The sequence below is a fragment of the Grampus griseus genome, assembly GCF_964374135.1.
Source record: "Grampus griseus genome assembly, chromosome: 11".
Lineage (NCBI taxonomy): Eukaryota > Metazoa > Chordata > Mammalia > Artiodactyla > Delphinidae > Grampus > Grampus griseus.
The window spans coordinates 44,257,406-44,271,991 of NC_139005.1; the positions used below are offsets into that span (position 1 = coordinate 44,257,406).

General features: G+C 49.7%; 2 protein-coding genes across 9 annotated transcripts in view; both read left to right on the forward strand.

Moving 5' to 3' along the window:
• Window positions 1-1,525: 1,525 nt before the first annotated feature.
• On the forward strand, window positions 1,526-6,003 carry SUOX (sulfite oxidase). 2 transcript variants are annotated; one of them, XM_082665551.1, is made up of 4 exons: window positions 1,526-1,590; window positions 3,339-3,398; window positions 3,659-3,836; window positions 4,071-6,003. In XM_082665551.1, exons 2-4 carry the CDS (start codon window positions 3,349-3,351, stop codon window positions 5,478-5,480), a joined length of 1,638 nt encoding a protein of 545 aa, XP_082521677.1. In that variant the 5' UTR covers window positions 1,526-1,590; window positions 3,339-3,348; the 3' UTR covers window positions 5,481-6,003. The 2 variants fall into 2 exon arrangements, with proteins under 2 accessions (XP_082521677.1, XP_082521678.1); XM_082665552.1 differs by lacking the exon at window positions 1,526-1,590 and adding an exon at window positions 2,236-2,306.
• An 876-nt stretch (window positions 6,004-6,879) lies between these two features.
• IKZF4 (IKAROS family zinc finger 4) overlaps window positions 6,880-14,586 on the forward strand; it is a gene marked incomplete at its 5' end in the record, with an annotated part of 24,349 nt that continues 16,642 nt past the window's right edge. For 3 of the 7 annotated variants that reach the window (XM_082666240.1, XM_082666244.1, XM_082666245.1), the window contains one exon: window positions 10,300-10,365. Of the gene's footprint in view, window positions 6,902-10,284; window positions 10,388-10,550; window positions 10,604-14,586 lie in introns of those variants that run through there. The other 4 variants (XM_082666241.1, XM_082666238.1, XM_082666243.1 and 1 more) reach the window with 3 other exon arrangements.

Consider the following 14,586-nt stretch of genomic DNA (forward strand, 5'->3'; position numbering starts at 1 on the left):
AGGGCCCACTGCCTTAATTAGTATCTCAAAGGGGTCCATGACCTAAGAAAGTTTTTTAAACATCACTGAGTTAACATTATTGATTGATCATGTGGCTTCTACCCCAACAGGAAAATTTCAGCAGGAAATTCTGCTCGTTTCTTGCTGTACTTGAAGCCTTCAGTCCCTCAAAGTCTAAGTGGAAGTGGGTGGGGGGGCATGATACAGAGAAAAGATTAGGTATGGTTGCAGGAGGAGTTTTGAATTCCAAAGAATCTGCAGGACAGGAAAGACAGAGCCTGGAATTCAGTCCCATCTCTGACAATTTACCAGCTGTGGTCTTGATCAAGTTACTTAGTTGCTTTCTGCCTCAGATTCTTCTGTAAAATGAAGAAAATTTGAGATTTAAACGTCAGTTATATAAAGCATGTGTGTGGCTTTATGTAGGGTGACACTGTTATTGGGCAGAAGTCTCATCCCATGGCTTCAGACAGTCCTTAACTGACTTCTGTATCCTGGGTAAGATAGGTTGGGCGTCAGGCCTCTCCGATGATTTAACTGTACACAGTTGAGTTGGGAATCTTTCTTTTTCCAAAAACCTTAGAGCCAAAATCACCTTTTCACTGTCAATTCCCCTTACTGTATATCTCTTAGGACTCCCCCACGGCTTCTTCATTCCTAGTAAAAAGCTCTTCTAGTTCCAGTTTAGGAAAGCAGAAAGGCAGGGGAAATGATCTTCACTTAAAGTAAGGTTGTAACTCAACCTTTTAGTCTCTAGAGGGCAGTGTGGATACGTTTGCCCCGGGTCCACAGCTAGCCAATGACAAGTTTTCACTCCCACACCAAATGATAAAAGGGTAATAGCAAACAATTTCTGTTAGTATCCTTTATTCTGACATGAGCAGTTACAGTCTTCCTACTTTGGGGCGTTAAAATGTCATCAAGGACGACTTTTTAAAATAAATTGACAACTAAGCAAAATTAAAAAGATGTCTGTTTAGTGTTGGTTCTATAATTTGAGGAGAAATGCAGCTGGTCCAAGGGATCTCGAAGGCTTTGAACCACCATTTTAGGCCCCATTTCTGATCTCATTCCTGGACATAAAAGAATTGAGCGCTTGATCTTGTTTTCTCTAAAAGGCAAACAGGGCTGTTGTAGTTGCAACACACGCGTTTGTCAAAAAATAGGTTAGAGACGGAGCTCACCACCGGGAGAAAGCCGGCTGGATCCCGAGGCCTCTAGTGAAAGCACCTTGTGTCTCAGCTGGTGGGGCGGGTCGGGGACATCTCTCAGCCCAACCTTTGGAGTCCTCATCACCTTCCACTGCCCGGGTTCCGGACGACATGAGGTCCCACTCCTCGTCTGGCGGGGGTGGAAGCAAAAACAGCCCGTCCTAGCTCCGAGCCCCGGTGGCGCGCCGCCTGCCTCGGCTTCCAGGAGGCGGGCACAGCAGCTGGGAGGCGGCCCGCCGCGCGCCAATGGCTGGGGGACGAGCCGAGGGGAGAGAGTGGTCCTTTACTCCGGCACAACGTCACGGCGCAGGCCCCGCCCCTTCGCCGGCAGCCGCTGGGCGCTGAGCGGGTAAAAGAGACACTGCGGACGCCGAGCTGGGTAAGGAGGCTGGGGCCGGGAGAGGGAAGAGGAGGAAGCAGGGTTAGTAACCTGGGCGGCGGCGGCGGTCTTGGCACCCAGGGGTGCTCCGAATTCTAAGGACAGCAAAACTGCCAGTACCTGCCTCTACTCCCGCTAGCTTTGTGCTCCTGGGCCGCGGCGGGGCGTTGCTACAAGACACTCCTGGGCCAGCTGTTGGGCAGTGACATGGAAGCGGGTGCGTGGGCCCCGGTGCTGGACATATCCATGTTCTACCCAAAGTGACTGGCCACCACCCGCACAAGGGGGTGGCCTCCGTTTTGCAGCAGAAGACTGCCTCTCCCAAACCTGGGACACTGGGCTGACCGAGTTCACCTACAAGTCAGCTCTACCTGCACTGCCAGTCTGGTTATAGTGGGCTGCTGGGATTGAGGGAAAGTGGGAGGGAGAGTGAGGGTCCCAAGGCCCAGGAGTAAAATGCAGACTCTGCTCCTATTCCTAGCTTCCTCGCAGTTTCTGTGCCGGCACCCCTCTTTAGCATCTCATCAGCAGTTCTGACTCTTCTCACCCCTCCCTGCTTTGGCCCTCCTGGGGTCAGTGATCTGCTCAGTGCTGTAAGGAAGAAACTGCTGCAGGCCAGAGCAGAAAAATTACCCTCTTCCTTCTCTAGCCCATCCCCTGACATCCTGGCCATTAACTCCTCAATTTGCTGAGCTCACTGGAATGGCATAGACAAGGTAGGGGTTGGGGTTGGTCCAGATTGGGGTCCAGTTCCCAGCCGGGTTCAATTTTATTTTTTTAGGGTGGGTGGAGGGAAAAGCCTTCAATGATAATGCTATTACTTGTTTGCTCATCACGGCAGCTCTGCTAGGTAGATCTCATTTCATAGATGAGGACACAAGTTCAGAGAGGCTTGGTATCCTGCCCAGGAGCAGGGCTGGTTAAGGGCAGTACTGGTTTTATAAAAGCAAAGCAGTTTGACTCCAGCATCCGAGCTCCTTCACCTCCCACTCTTTTTTCACCTTTTTGTCTCTCTTTAAGTGAGTACACCCCGCGGTTGTCCTCTGCTGACTTCAGAAATAACTGGCAAGGGCTTCCCCAGTGGCGCAGTGGTTGAGAATCTGCCTGTCAATGCAGGGGACACGGGTTCGAGCCCCGGTCTGGGAAGATCCCACATGCCGCAGAGCAGCTAGGCCCATGAGCCACAACTACTGAGCCTGCGCACGTCTGGAGCTTGTGCTCCGTAACAAGAGAGGCCGCGACAGTGAGAGGCCTGCGCACCGCGATGAAGAGCGGCCCCTGCTCGCTGCAACTAGAGAAAGCCCACGCACAGAAATGAAGACCCAACACAGCCAAAAATAAAATAAAATAAACAATAAATAAATTAATAATAATAATAAACTGGCAAACTGGACAGTAGACTTTTGGCTTCTGCCCTTTAGGCCCTGGCCCCCATTGTTCTCTGTAGTGGACAAAGTAGAGAGTGGAGGATGGGAGACAGGTGATTCTAGGAGACTCTCTCCCACCCCCCATTCCTTTCCATCCTGTCAGCATATTCTGTCTCCGAAGTTCTCCAAGTTTTCTCTAAGGGCCCATTTGGACCCCCACTTCCATTCTTTGGCCTCATTACCACAGAAAAAGTTTACCCATTTGTCCAGAGAGCTCCTAGCTGATCTCTGTGTCCTCCCACCCATTCCCTCAAGCTACCCTAATCTCATCCCTGATGCAGGACTCCCTGTCTTGATCCTGGAATCTTCCTCCTATCCTAGGTCTGCCGTAATGCTGCTGCTGCACAGAACTGTGGTCCCAGGGCTCCGACAGGCCTACAGGTAGGCCATCCAGTTCCTAGCCCATATCTCCTACTCCCTGAACCTTTATGACTCTTATCTTATCTGCCAGATTAAGATGGTTGAGGTAGTGGCCAGGGAGGAAAGGGAAAGCCATGTCCCACTTGTCCCACCCATCCCTGAGAAACTAAGTCCCAACTGAAGAAACCAATGGCTAACCTGGGAGAGGTACACCCCAGGCCTTCCCTAGCCCTTTCTTATGATCAGAAGTGTGCTACTAAGAAGACTTCTCTCTCTTCCAGACTCAAGTCAGCCCCTTCAAGGCTCTGCATTCGGGTCTGCTCTACGAATGATTCATTTCAGCCACAGTGCTCCAGCCATGCCATCTCTGGTGATAACTCCAGCACCAGGGGATGGAGAGTAATGGGGACTCTTCTAGGGCTTGGTGCAGTGTTGGCCTATCATGACCACCGGTGCAGGGTAAGTAGGGAAGGAAGGGACTTCACTGTCAGAACAAAGGGGCCATAGTGAGCTGCCCAGGCAACCCAGGCTTTACCACAGAGCCCACGGTGACACTGCTTCATGCACAGTAGAGATGGAATTTGTTACCTCCATTTCCCAGTGGCCACAACTTTGTGGGTCGGGTCAGGGTGAAGTGAGTGATTTCTTCTTAAAATTTTGTTCCCTTTTGCCTCACCCCTGCCCTGCCTGCAGGCTGCTGAGGAATCACCACGCCTATACACGAGGGAGGAAGTGAGATCCCACAGCAGCCCTGAGACTGGGATCTGGGTGACTTTGGGCTCTGAGGTCTTTGATGTCACAGAATTTGTGGACCTACACCCAGGGGGTCCATCAAAGCTGATGCTAGCAGCTGGGGGTCCTCTAGAGCCCTTCTGGGCCCTCTATGCTGTTCACAACCAGTCCCACGTGCGAGAGATACTGGCTCAGTACAAGATTGGGGAGCTGAGCCCCGATGACAAGGCAGCCTCCATCTTGAAGACCTCTGACCCTTATGCTGATGATCCTATACGTCACCCAGCCCTGAAGGTCAACAGCCAGCGCCCCTTTAATGCGGAGCCCCCCCCTGAGCTGCTGACAGAAAACTACATCACACCCAACCCTATCTTCTTCACCCGGAATCATTTGCCTGTACCTAACCTTGACCCAGACACCTATCGCCTACATGTAGTAGGGCCACCTGGGGGTCAGTCACTGTGCCTATCCCTGGATGACTTGTACCAGTTCCCCAAGCACGAGATCACTGTCACTCTGCAGTGTGCTGGCAACCGGCGGTCTGAGATGACTCGGTTCAAAGAAGTAAGAGGTCTGGAGTGGAGTGCAGGGGCCATTAGCACTGCACGCTGGGCTGGGGCACGGCTCTGTGATGTGTTAGCCCAGGCTGGTCACCAGCTCTCTGAAACTGAGGCCCATGTCTGCTTTGAGGGACTGGACTCAGACCCCACAGGGACTGCCTATGGAGCATCCATCCCCCTGGCTCGGGCCATGGACCCTGAAGCTGAGGTCCTGTTGGCATATGAGATGAATGGGCAGCCTCTGCCTCGTGACCATGGCTTCCCTGTGCGGGTGGTGGTACCTGGTGTGGTGGGTGCCCGCCATGTCAAATGGCTGGGCAAAGTGAGCGTGGAACCAGAGGAAAGTTACAGCCACTGGCAGCGGCGGGACTACAAAGGCTTCTCTCCATCTGTGGACTGGGACACTGTAGATTTTGACTCGGCTCCATCTATTCAGGAACTTCCTGTCCAGTCAGCCATCACACAGCCCAAAGATGGGGAGACAATAGAGTCAGGGGAGGTGACTGTCAAAGGCTATGCATGGAGTGGTGGAGGAAGAGCTGTGGTCAGGGTGGATGTGTCTCTGGATGGGGGCCTAACCTGGCAGGTGGCTGAGCTGGATGGAGAGGAACAGCGTGCCCGAAAGGCCTGGGCCTGGCGGCTATGGCAGCTGCAAGCCCCTGTGCCAGCTGGGAAAAAAGAATTGAACATCGTTTGTAAGGCTGTAGATGACAGCTACAATGTTCAGCCAGACACAGTGGCCCCAATCTGGAACCTGCGAGGCGTGCTCAGCAATGCCTGGCACCGTGTCCATGTCCATGTTGCTCCATGAGAAAGTGAAATGGAACCATCTACTCTCCAGAACCACCTTCTAAACCCCTTTCCACACCCATCCCTTGGCCTCATTACCACAAAAAATCCTTCCCTCCACCTCTCCATGTCTTGGATCACAACCCTGACTATGCCTTCTGAAGCCACACACAGGTACATGCATTGCACACTTCCACCCAGGCACCTGCTCCCCTTTGACTGGAGGTGTTACATACCCCTCCTGGCCGCTGACCCAGTGCCTTAGAGGAGGTAAGAGCTGCTGGAGCAAAGGGCTAGAAGTAGGAAAAGTAATTCTGGAAGTAAGTGCTATTTTCTCTACCTACCCTATCTCCATTTCTAATGACTGTCACCACTGAGGCCTTATTTTGCTTTTCTTCTTGGATTCTTCAGAGAATGTGTGAGGATATGTGTAAGAAAAGTGTATATGCAACTTTTTACTACGTCTCTAGGTTGCCAGGGGTCGTGAAGGGCGCAACTCTCTCCCTTTATTGTTCCACTTTTCTAAATACATCAATAAAATATCTGTTTCAGACTACCACTCTGAAAAAGCAAAAAAAGATTATGACCTTTGGGACTTGTTGAGGCTGCGGAGCGAGCAAGTTGCAGGAGGGCGGTGCACTGATTGGTACTGGGATATCTAGTGAGACAACCCAAAACAAATAAGGTGGGGGGAAGGGAAAAAGGAAGCAGGGGCAGGTAAGTCAAGATTGGGGTTTCCTTCTCTGAAGTCTCAGTATGTGCGGGGCTACTTAGGTGAATGACCTCAGGATACCCCCCAAGAGAGGAAATTTTTTTTGATTCGGCATCCTTAAGCCCCTCCCCCACACAATTCCTACGCATTTGGCAGGAAAGGCAAAGAATGCTAAGAGGTCAAAATCAATATTGTCTTAGGGGCGGCAAAGGCAAAACTTGGCACTAGGGGCAGATGTGCCAAGGCAACTAGGGCGTCCAACCGTGGCCTTGTTTGCAACGTAGATGCAGATGAAGGGGCAGTCATTTAGTTACCCTTTGCCTGCGACCGCGCCTTTAGGACTTGAATCTTTCGGCGCTCGGCTACTCTCCCCTAGCTCTTCCTCCCTTGTCTCCCCGGCTTGTGGGCGCTCGGTGTTCAGCCACGCCGCCTGTCGCCTGGTAGTGGGGCCGGAAGTTGTTCGGGGGAGGGGGGACAGCCGTGCTGGGGGGGTTTATGGGGGGGGCCCGTCCCTCCTCAGGTGAAGCAGCTGATGGAGATGGAGCCGCCGCCGCCCCTGAGCGCCCGGGTCCCGCCTCCGGCCCGGTTGCGGCCGGCTCAGTGACCCCACTCCCCCCGCACTGGGCCGCCCGGGCCAGAGTGGGGGACCCCCGCCGCCCCGCCCCCTTCTCCCCCAATACCTTACCCTCTCCCTCTCCCACCCAGCCTGCGCGCGCGCGGAGCTCCCTCAGGTGAGTGAGGGGCGGGGTTTGGGCGAAGCGCGAGGGGCGGGGCCTCGGCCGCCGGGGGCGGGGCCTGAGGGGCTTGGGTGTGAAGGGAGGGGGACACGTGGGTGGGGGCCAGGCGGGAAGAGGGTCGCTGGGTGGGTTGCGGCCCAAGGGAGGAAGCTGGCATGGAGGGTTTGGCGCGAGGCCACAGGATTGAGGGAGATGTAGCAGGGACCTAGGCGTCCTAAAAGGGCGGGAGATGGGTCACGGCAGAGGACCGAGGACAGGCGGGAGCTGGTGTGCGCGAGGCTCCTTCGTGGGGTACAGCTGGGGTAGAACAGAAGGACAGGACAGCTGGGGTAGAACAGAAGGACAGGACGGAGAAAGGAGAATTAGACTGGGTACCTGGGCAAAGAAGCGAGAGGCGGCGCGGGGTTGGGTGGGGGCAAGGTGTCCGTCAAGAAGGTTAGAGAGAAAGACATAGGCCTAAGTGGGAAGACTGGGAGGCAGTGAGCAGAGTGGGAGAAACATGTGGTAGAGAAGAAACTTAGGGTGGAGCGAAAATTACTGTCTGGGGTACTATGTCGGGTGAAAAGTCCAGGGAACCTGAGAAGCAAGGTTGGCAAAGAAGAGATTCATTGCGTAGGAGCCCTAAGGAAGAAACACAGAGGAAGCCCTGGGGCAGACCACCAGAGGGTACAGCAGACTTGGGAAGCAGGTCTAAACTAAAACAGCCTTCCCTGTACCTCCTCACACAGCCCCATCCACAGTTATTGTCTTCCCCCTTGTAGTTGTAGATTCTCACTGTTTGATTTCTATCCTTTTTTTTTTTTTTTTAAATTATGACTGGTCCTGTCTGGTGACAATGTTTAGTGGGAACATGGACCTTTAGATATGAGATGTTTAGGAAATATGGTACCCCGTTTCCCCCTCCAAGGTCATGAATTTACTGACTCTGCTTCTAGGAAGATTTGATGTATTACGAACCACATTGTGTCAAAGTTTGCACACCTTTCACCTCAGTCCCTTCTATAAGCAAAACTGTCTACTGTTGTGATTTATCCACCCCCACTTACATGTCTTATAGCTCCAGGTACACTCCAGCCTCCCCGGTCCGAGCCCTCAAAGCATCAGTGGTGAGCATGGTATGGTTGTGACCTGCTCATAGGTCAGCTCTAGGCCTTCCGACATCATGGCCAAGCAGCAGACTATTGAGGCCTGGCTGTTTCCCCTTAATGCTACTTGTTCACTTTGTCTGGGTGAAGGTACATGTCCATGTCCTTAGGAAGCAATAAAAGCAGATGTCTGACTACCTAGAATATTTCCACTTTAGATAACTCAGATTCTGAGGACAAGACCAGATAAAAGGCCAAATCAGACACCCTTTGGGTGTAGCATCTTATTTGGTAGGGGTATGTGAAATGCCCAGCTAGGAATTCCTCATCTCCTCATGGGTCTGCCAGAGTAGGTCAGTGAATCTTGCTCTGTGGTGTGCGGGGGACTTCAGCCTTCCCTACTTACAGCCTAATTCAGAGAATCCAGACTGCTCCCTGGGTCATGAGAACTGTCAAAAGAGTGGCTCCTGAGATAAAAATAAAGTCTTTAAAGAAGAAAATAGCCTTACCATTGGGAAGCAGAAGAGGTCTCAGTGGAGCTTCTGGGATGGGCCCGAGGATGGTGGGAGCTGCCCTCAATTTGGCAGCTTCAGAATTATATCTTGTCCTAGTCAATAGATGCTGATGTCTCAAGCACAAAACATAATGTTTTTTTGCCCACTGAGTGCAGTTAGTTAGTTCAATTGTAGCTTCTGGGCAATCCCCTTACTCTCAGTAGGTTTGGAGGACTTGGCTCAGAAATAAGTTCTGACTTTTTTCCAGTGGAAAATGCAACTGAAAGTTTATTTCTTATTTCCTCTTAGTACATGCTTAGTACTTCCCAGCATGGGAGGAACATTATCCCATCTTTTATCCTACCTTCCCCACCCAACATCCACAAAGAAATTATTTCCTCCCTGACTGGCCATCTCTCTTCCCTCAACACACACACACACACACAAAATAGTCAAGGAAAAATAAAAAGTTATTATAGGGCAGGTATTTCTAGCCTCATTTCACTCCGTAGGAACAAATAGGAGTGTGGAACCCTGTGGGTATAGACAATGCCACAGGCAGAGGGACTCCCTTTGTTGGTCTCTTGACCCTGCTGGAGAAAGCTCTGAATTCCAGGCTCTTTCATTTGCCTCCTTTTCTCAGAAGAGTTGGGGACTCTATTGGAAACAGAGAGACAGGTTCAAGGTCTTTCAGAGGAAAGCATCTAAGAAAGGGTAGTGCTGATATGAATGGCCTGGTCCCTCCCAAGGGTCATTGACCTTGCAGACTCTGCTAGAATACGTATGCTGGTCTAATCCTTGAGCCAAGGAGCCCTGTTCCTACATTAAAGAGATTTAGTGAGAGTCTAGGTTGGCTTTTTCCTCAGGCCCATAATCTCTGAAAACAGACATGGGAGGGAGAGGATTATTTATTTTCCCATCCATAGACCTGTGTTTGTAGTTCAAGGACTTAAGTCACTAAGATGGAGACCCCAAAACTGTCCATTTCATCACCCAAGAAAGTAGGCAAGCGGAGGAGCCCCAGACCTTGCTATGGCAAGATTTGATTTTGTGCTGTAGTAGAAAGAAGCCCAGACTGGTAACCTGGGTTCTATTTGTCCTACTTCTATCGCTAACCAGATAGGTGAGTCTGGGCTTAGTTTAACTCTTCTGTTAAAACCAAAAGATTGGAGATCATCTCTCAACTCCATTCTAGCTCCAAGATTCTCTAAGTCCTGGAGCACCCCTGCCCCAGGCCCTCCAAATGAACAGAGGCTTACTAAATTGGATTGTCAGAGCAAGATTCGTTGTTAGCAGAGGAGCCTGAAAACATCTACCTGGCCCAAACAACAGTGAGCTCTTTTGGTCACCATGCATTAGGGACTTCTGGCCAGGACTGCCACCAAAGGCAATTGTTTCTGTCTCTTCCACCTTTTTGCCACCCTACCCCAATCAGAATAGTTAATTGAGACTTCCATGTCATTTCAAACTTCACTTGAGATAGTAAACCCTGTTTTGGGCATCTTTGGCTTCAAAACCTATTATTATAAAACTCAGATTGAACTGCCCTGCTCTACTTTACCCACCCCTGCCAAAAGGTACAGCTGAACAGCAGTGACCTTGTGGAGCCTTTCTGTAAACACAGGGCTTATGTACTCAAGGGTATACCCCAAAACCCCAGAAAGTATCATCTCATGTGCATCACACCTGGTGATTTAAACTGTTTAGTTTGGCCCTTTCCTTAGTCCTGAAATGAGACATGGGAGGGGTGAGATTGTTTCTCCTCCCACCCATAAACCTTAGCCTTCTCTCTCTTCTGCAGTCTACGTGGGGAGGCCAGGGAAGCACAAAGAACAAGAGAAAAGATGCATCCAACTGAGAGCTAAAAGGAGACAATGAGGTGATATTTTCCCACTGCCCAGGTGTTGTGTTTCCAGCTCTTACCCCTTCTTATTTTAGAGACTGGCCATTCCTAGGGTGACCTGGGAATTCATCCCTCCACACTGCTCCCCAAGCACTTGGATAACAAAGCTGAGCTGTCCTCATCTGTGTTATAAGTAAACAGGTCACTATCTACAACCTGGTGAAAATGAATCAGATCCTTCTGCTGTAAATACAGACACATAAGCTGAGAAAAGGTTGGTGGGTTTCCTTCAGAGGGCACTAGGTTGACCCTAAAGATCACTTCAGAGCTACAAATCGCTCAATGTCTAGGTCTGGTTCCTGGAAAGGGGCGTGTAGTCAGGTTGCAGGCAATACCTAATTCCACCTCTTCTCTCAACCCTTTACCCTTTCCCCCTCCCCAGTTATTCAAAGTCCTGATAGAGAGCAGAGCCAGCTTTGTGATTCCAACATTTTTTTGGCTGAGATTTCATTCAGTTCAGGAAGGCACAGACAGGAGAGGATGATGCTTGGGTTTGGTCCACTTCTAGTACCTGCACTGCTCAATCCCAGGCAGGTCGGAAGATCTGTCTTGTTCATAATCACTGGGCAAATATCATATGATATTGCTTATATGTGGAATCTAAAAAAAGCTACAAATGGACTTATCTACAAAACAGAAATAGAGTTACAGATGTAGAAAATAAACTTATCGTTACTGGGGGAGGGGGGTAAGGGAGGGGAGGGATAAATTGGAAGATTGGGATTGACACATACACACTACTATATATAAAATAAATAACTAATAAGGACCTACTGTATAGCACAGGGAACTCTACTCAATACTCTGTAATGGCCTATATGGGAAAAAAATCTAAAAAAGAGTGGATATATGTATAACAGATTCACTTTGCTGTACACCTGAAACTAACACAACATTGTAAATCAACTATACCCCAGTAAAAATTTTTTTTTAAATCACTGGGCTCCACCTCAGATCCCAGATCCTAAGAGAGACCAGAGAAAAAAATTTCCCCTCCTCCCTATTGCAACCAAAAGGATGGCATGGATCCTTGCCCCTCTCTCCACTTTCACCCTCTTTCCCAACAACATCCTTCTCACTACCTTTCTACCCACTAAGCCACATGGAGTGTGTTTTAAATTCCAATTTTGGAGTTTCACTGGATCAAACAGGATTCTTTAGAGGATTTGAAGAGCTTTAATTACTTGTGATGTCCATATTCTTTCAGGCTTTCAGAACCACTACATAGAGAAAACTTGACTTTCTGATATTTTTTTCACCAATAGTTAGAGCTGTGGGAACATTTTTGTGGAGAGGGGGAGATGAGGGTGGTAGCTGATGCCTGACCTTGGAAGTCAGACCTTGGATTGGTCTCACCTGCTGCTTCTCAGGAAGTGTGGTGGGAAATCTTCTGTCTGGAAGGGATACCCATTCCTGCCCATTCCTGTTTAAATGCGATATCATGTTGATGGAAGAAAGCCAGGGCCATGGAGGATTCTTATTATGGTGCCAGGTGCATTCAAAGAACAGGGAAGAAAGTCTTTGTCTCAGGTTACAATGACCAGCCTTTCCTCCCTCCTCATAAAAATACTTCCTTTTGAATTGGGAGGCTGGCTGTTTCTAGTTGCTTTGTATTCAGCTCACTGAACTGAATTTACAGTACATATGTGCCTGCGTCCATCACTGAATGGTGTCTGTGTTGCTCTAAAGCCAGTTTCCGTTTGAGATCTTTGAACCAAACCTGTCTTGTGTCACTAACTTCTCCCTCTCTATGCCTCCTCTCGCTGTGATGTGTCTCCAGTTGGCACTGCCTAATTTGACCCAGTTCCTCTAAGGAGACACTAAGCTCTTCCTGGCAGGCCAGGCAGGGGAGAAAGTTCTTTGAGGGGCAGTGAGTGGGAAGGTGCAGAGGGATATGCTGCCTGAAGACTTGAGGAAACAGTGAAGTCCATCTCCTGATGTGCTCCTGGCTCTCAGAATACCAGGATCGGGAACAGCAGAATCTCAGTCCAGTCTCACTCCCAGAGCTACCAACTTGGCATTTAGACCAGTTGGAGACAGCTAAAGACTGATTTTGCCCAAGATGTGTCATGGAGCACCTGTTAAGAAAAATTAAGAAACAGAAGAGCTCAGTTTACTTCTAGGAACAAAGTCCAACTCAGAAAACAACTCCTTCAGACCCTTCTGGAAATTGTTTTGGGGCCATTTGGGCAGGTGTCCAAGAATGAGATGCACTTCCTGAGCCAGTATTCAGCATAGCTGAATGCTGTGCTTCAACTCTTCTGCTCACCTAGTGCTTGTCTAGCTCCCCGTTCATGCACACACATGCGCGCGCGCGCGCGCACACACACACACACACACACACACACACACACACACACACAAAATCGCATTAGGATATTTCTCCCCACAGAGCCTGCTCAATTTGTTCTTACTTTTTTTTTTTTTAATAAATAAATTTACTTATTTATTTATTTTTGGCTGCGTTGGGTCTTCGTTGCTGCGCGCAGGCTTTCTCTAGTTGCAGTGACCGGGGGCTACTCTTTGTTGCGGTGTGTGGGCTTCTCATCGTGGTGGCTTCTCTTGTTGTGGAGCACGGGCTCTAGGCACACGGGCTTCAGTAGTTGGGGCACACGGGCTCAGTAGTTGTGGCTCGCGGGTTCTAGAGCACAGGCTCAGTAGTTGTGGCACACAGGCTTTGTCGCTCCGCGGCATGTGGGATCTTCCCAGACCAGGGATCAAACCCGTGTCCCCTGCATTGGCAGGTGGATTCTTAACCACTGTGCCACCAGGGAAGTCCCTGCTCTTACTTTTTAAGTAACAGACCCCACTCCCACGGGGATCACACCAAAGGAAAAGATGTTAGAACCAGGGAAAAGCAAGAAGATCCATGAAGGCCTTGAGTACCCTGGCTTTTGAAAGGAAGCACACCTCAGAGAGACAGGAGACTTGGGTTCTTTTCCTTGTTCCAGGCTCACTATGAGCCCTGAGACAAGTCACTTAGCTGCTCTGAACCTCAGTTTCTCCAGAAAATGGGGAAAAACCTCCTCACTCTTGCTTCTCCTGCATTGGGGTGGGGGGGTGGGAAGTCACGTGTGGCATCTTGAGCTCTGCAAAATCCCAAAGGGCAATTATGGAGCTAATGATTAAGAAATGAAAGGGGCCCCATGAGTACCAGACCGCGTTCCCTCATATTTCCATCTCTGACCACCGCAAGTTCTATGGCTAGTTCCAGAGGGTATGAGTTCACTAACCACTGTGGACTTGGGCTCTTCTCATCATTGCCCCTAAGGGAACCTTCAAGGAACTGCTTCTTACTGTGGCTTGGTCTAGCAGTCCGGTCCCAAAGCTCAGTCCATCCCGGGGAGGATGTCAAGAAAAGAGGAGTTGAAAATAAACTTGGAGAATTATTTCTTCCACACCCAGGCGTCCTAGGTGAGACTAGAAATCTCTCTAATGAAATCTAGGGAGAGCTGCTTTGCGAAGCGAAGGAGAGCCCGTGTGTCAGGCTTTCTCATGAGACTTTTTAGAGTATGATGTCTCTCAGCACTAGACAAGAATGACTTGGAGTGTGGTGAGAGGGAGACAGGGTGATAGACACTTTTCCCCTGTGTGCCCTCCAGAGCCCCCATCCCCAGCTCTATCAATATAGTATTACCAGCAAACCAAATTTCCAACCATCTGCCTCACTGAGATCCTTCAAAGAGACCAAGAATCCGGGTGGCAGCTCAGGCTGTTCCCTCGCCCCACTCTAGCTCCCCCAAATCTGCCCCTGGGGTATTTATTTTTCATAAGATGACTGGTGAAAGCAATTTTGGATGTATGTAAATTTCTACCAAATAGAATTTTTCTTCTCCTCCCACAGGCTCCTGAGATAATTCATTGCAACAAATTATCACTTTTAATTATCCTCAGTTCTTGATTGTTTAATACTCTACTGCCAATTACTGTTTGCCTTCCCTCAAATAGACTAACCTGCATTTTAAATTCAGGTTCCCACCCCAACTCCCCTTTTAAAAAAATAAACATAGCAAAGTAATTGACAAGAAGGGGGAAAACACTTAAAGGTTTAATTTGACTATTACACCTTCAGTAGAGGATTCCTCTCTGAACTTGAGGTGGGCTGCTCTCCTCTATCTTCTACTTTCCTGTCCCCCTCCCTCCTTCCACCCAAAAAAGTATCCCTTGAATGACTGAATCTAGCTTCTTCCTCCTATT

Bases quoted from the DNA above. Each gene is read 5' to 3' on its own strand.
- SUOX (XM_082665551.1), top strand. From the start codon at position 3,349: ATGCTGCTGCTGCACAGAACTGTGGTCCCAGGGCTCCGACAGGCCTAC. The intron at 3,399-3,658 runs GTAGGCCATCCA...TCTCTCTTCCAG, and splicing joins GGGCTCCGACAGGCCTACAG to ACTCAAGTCAGCCCCTTCAA. The intron at 3,837-4,070 runs GTAAGTAGGGAA...CCCTGCCTGCAG, and splicing joins ATCATGACCACCGGTGCAGG to GCTGCTGAGGAATCACCACG.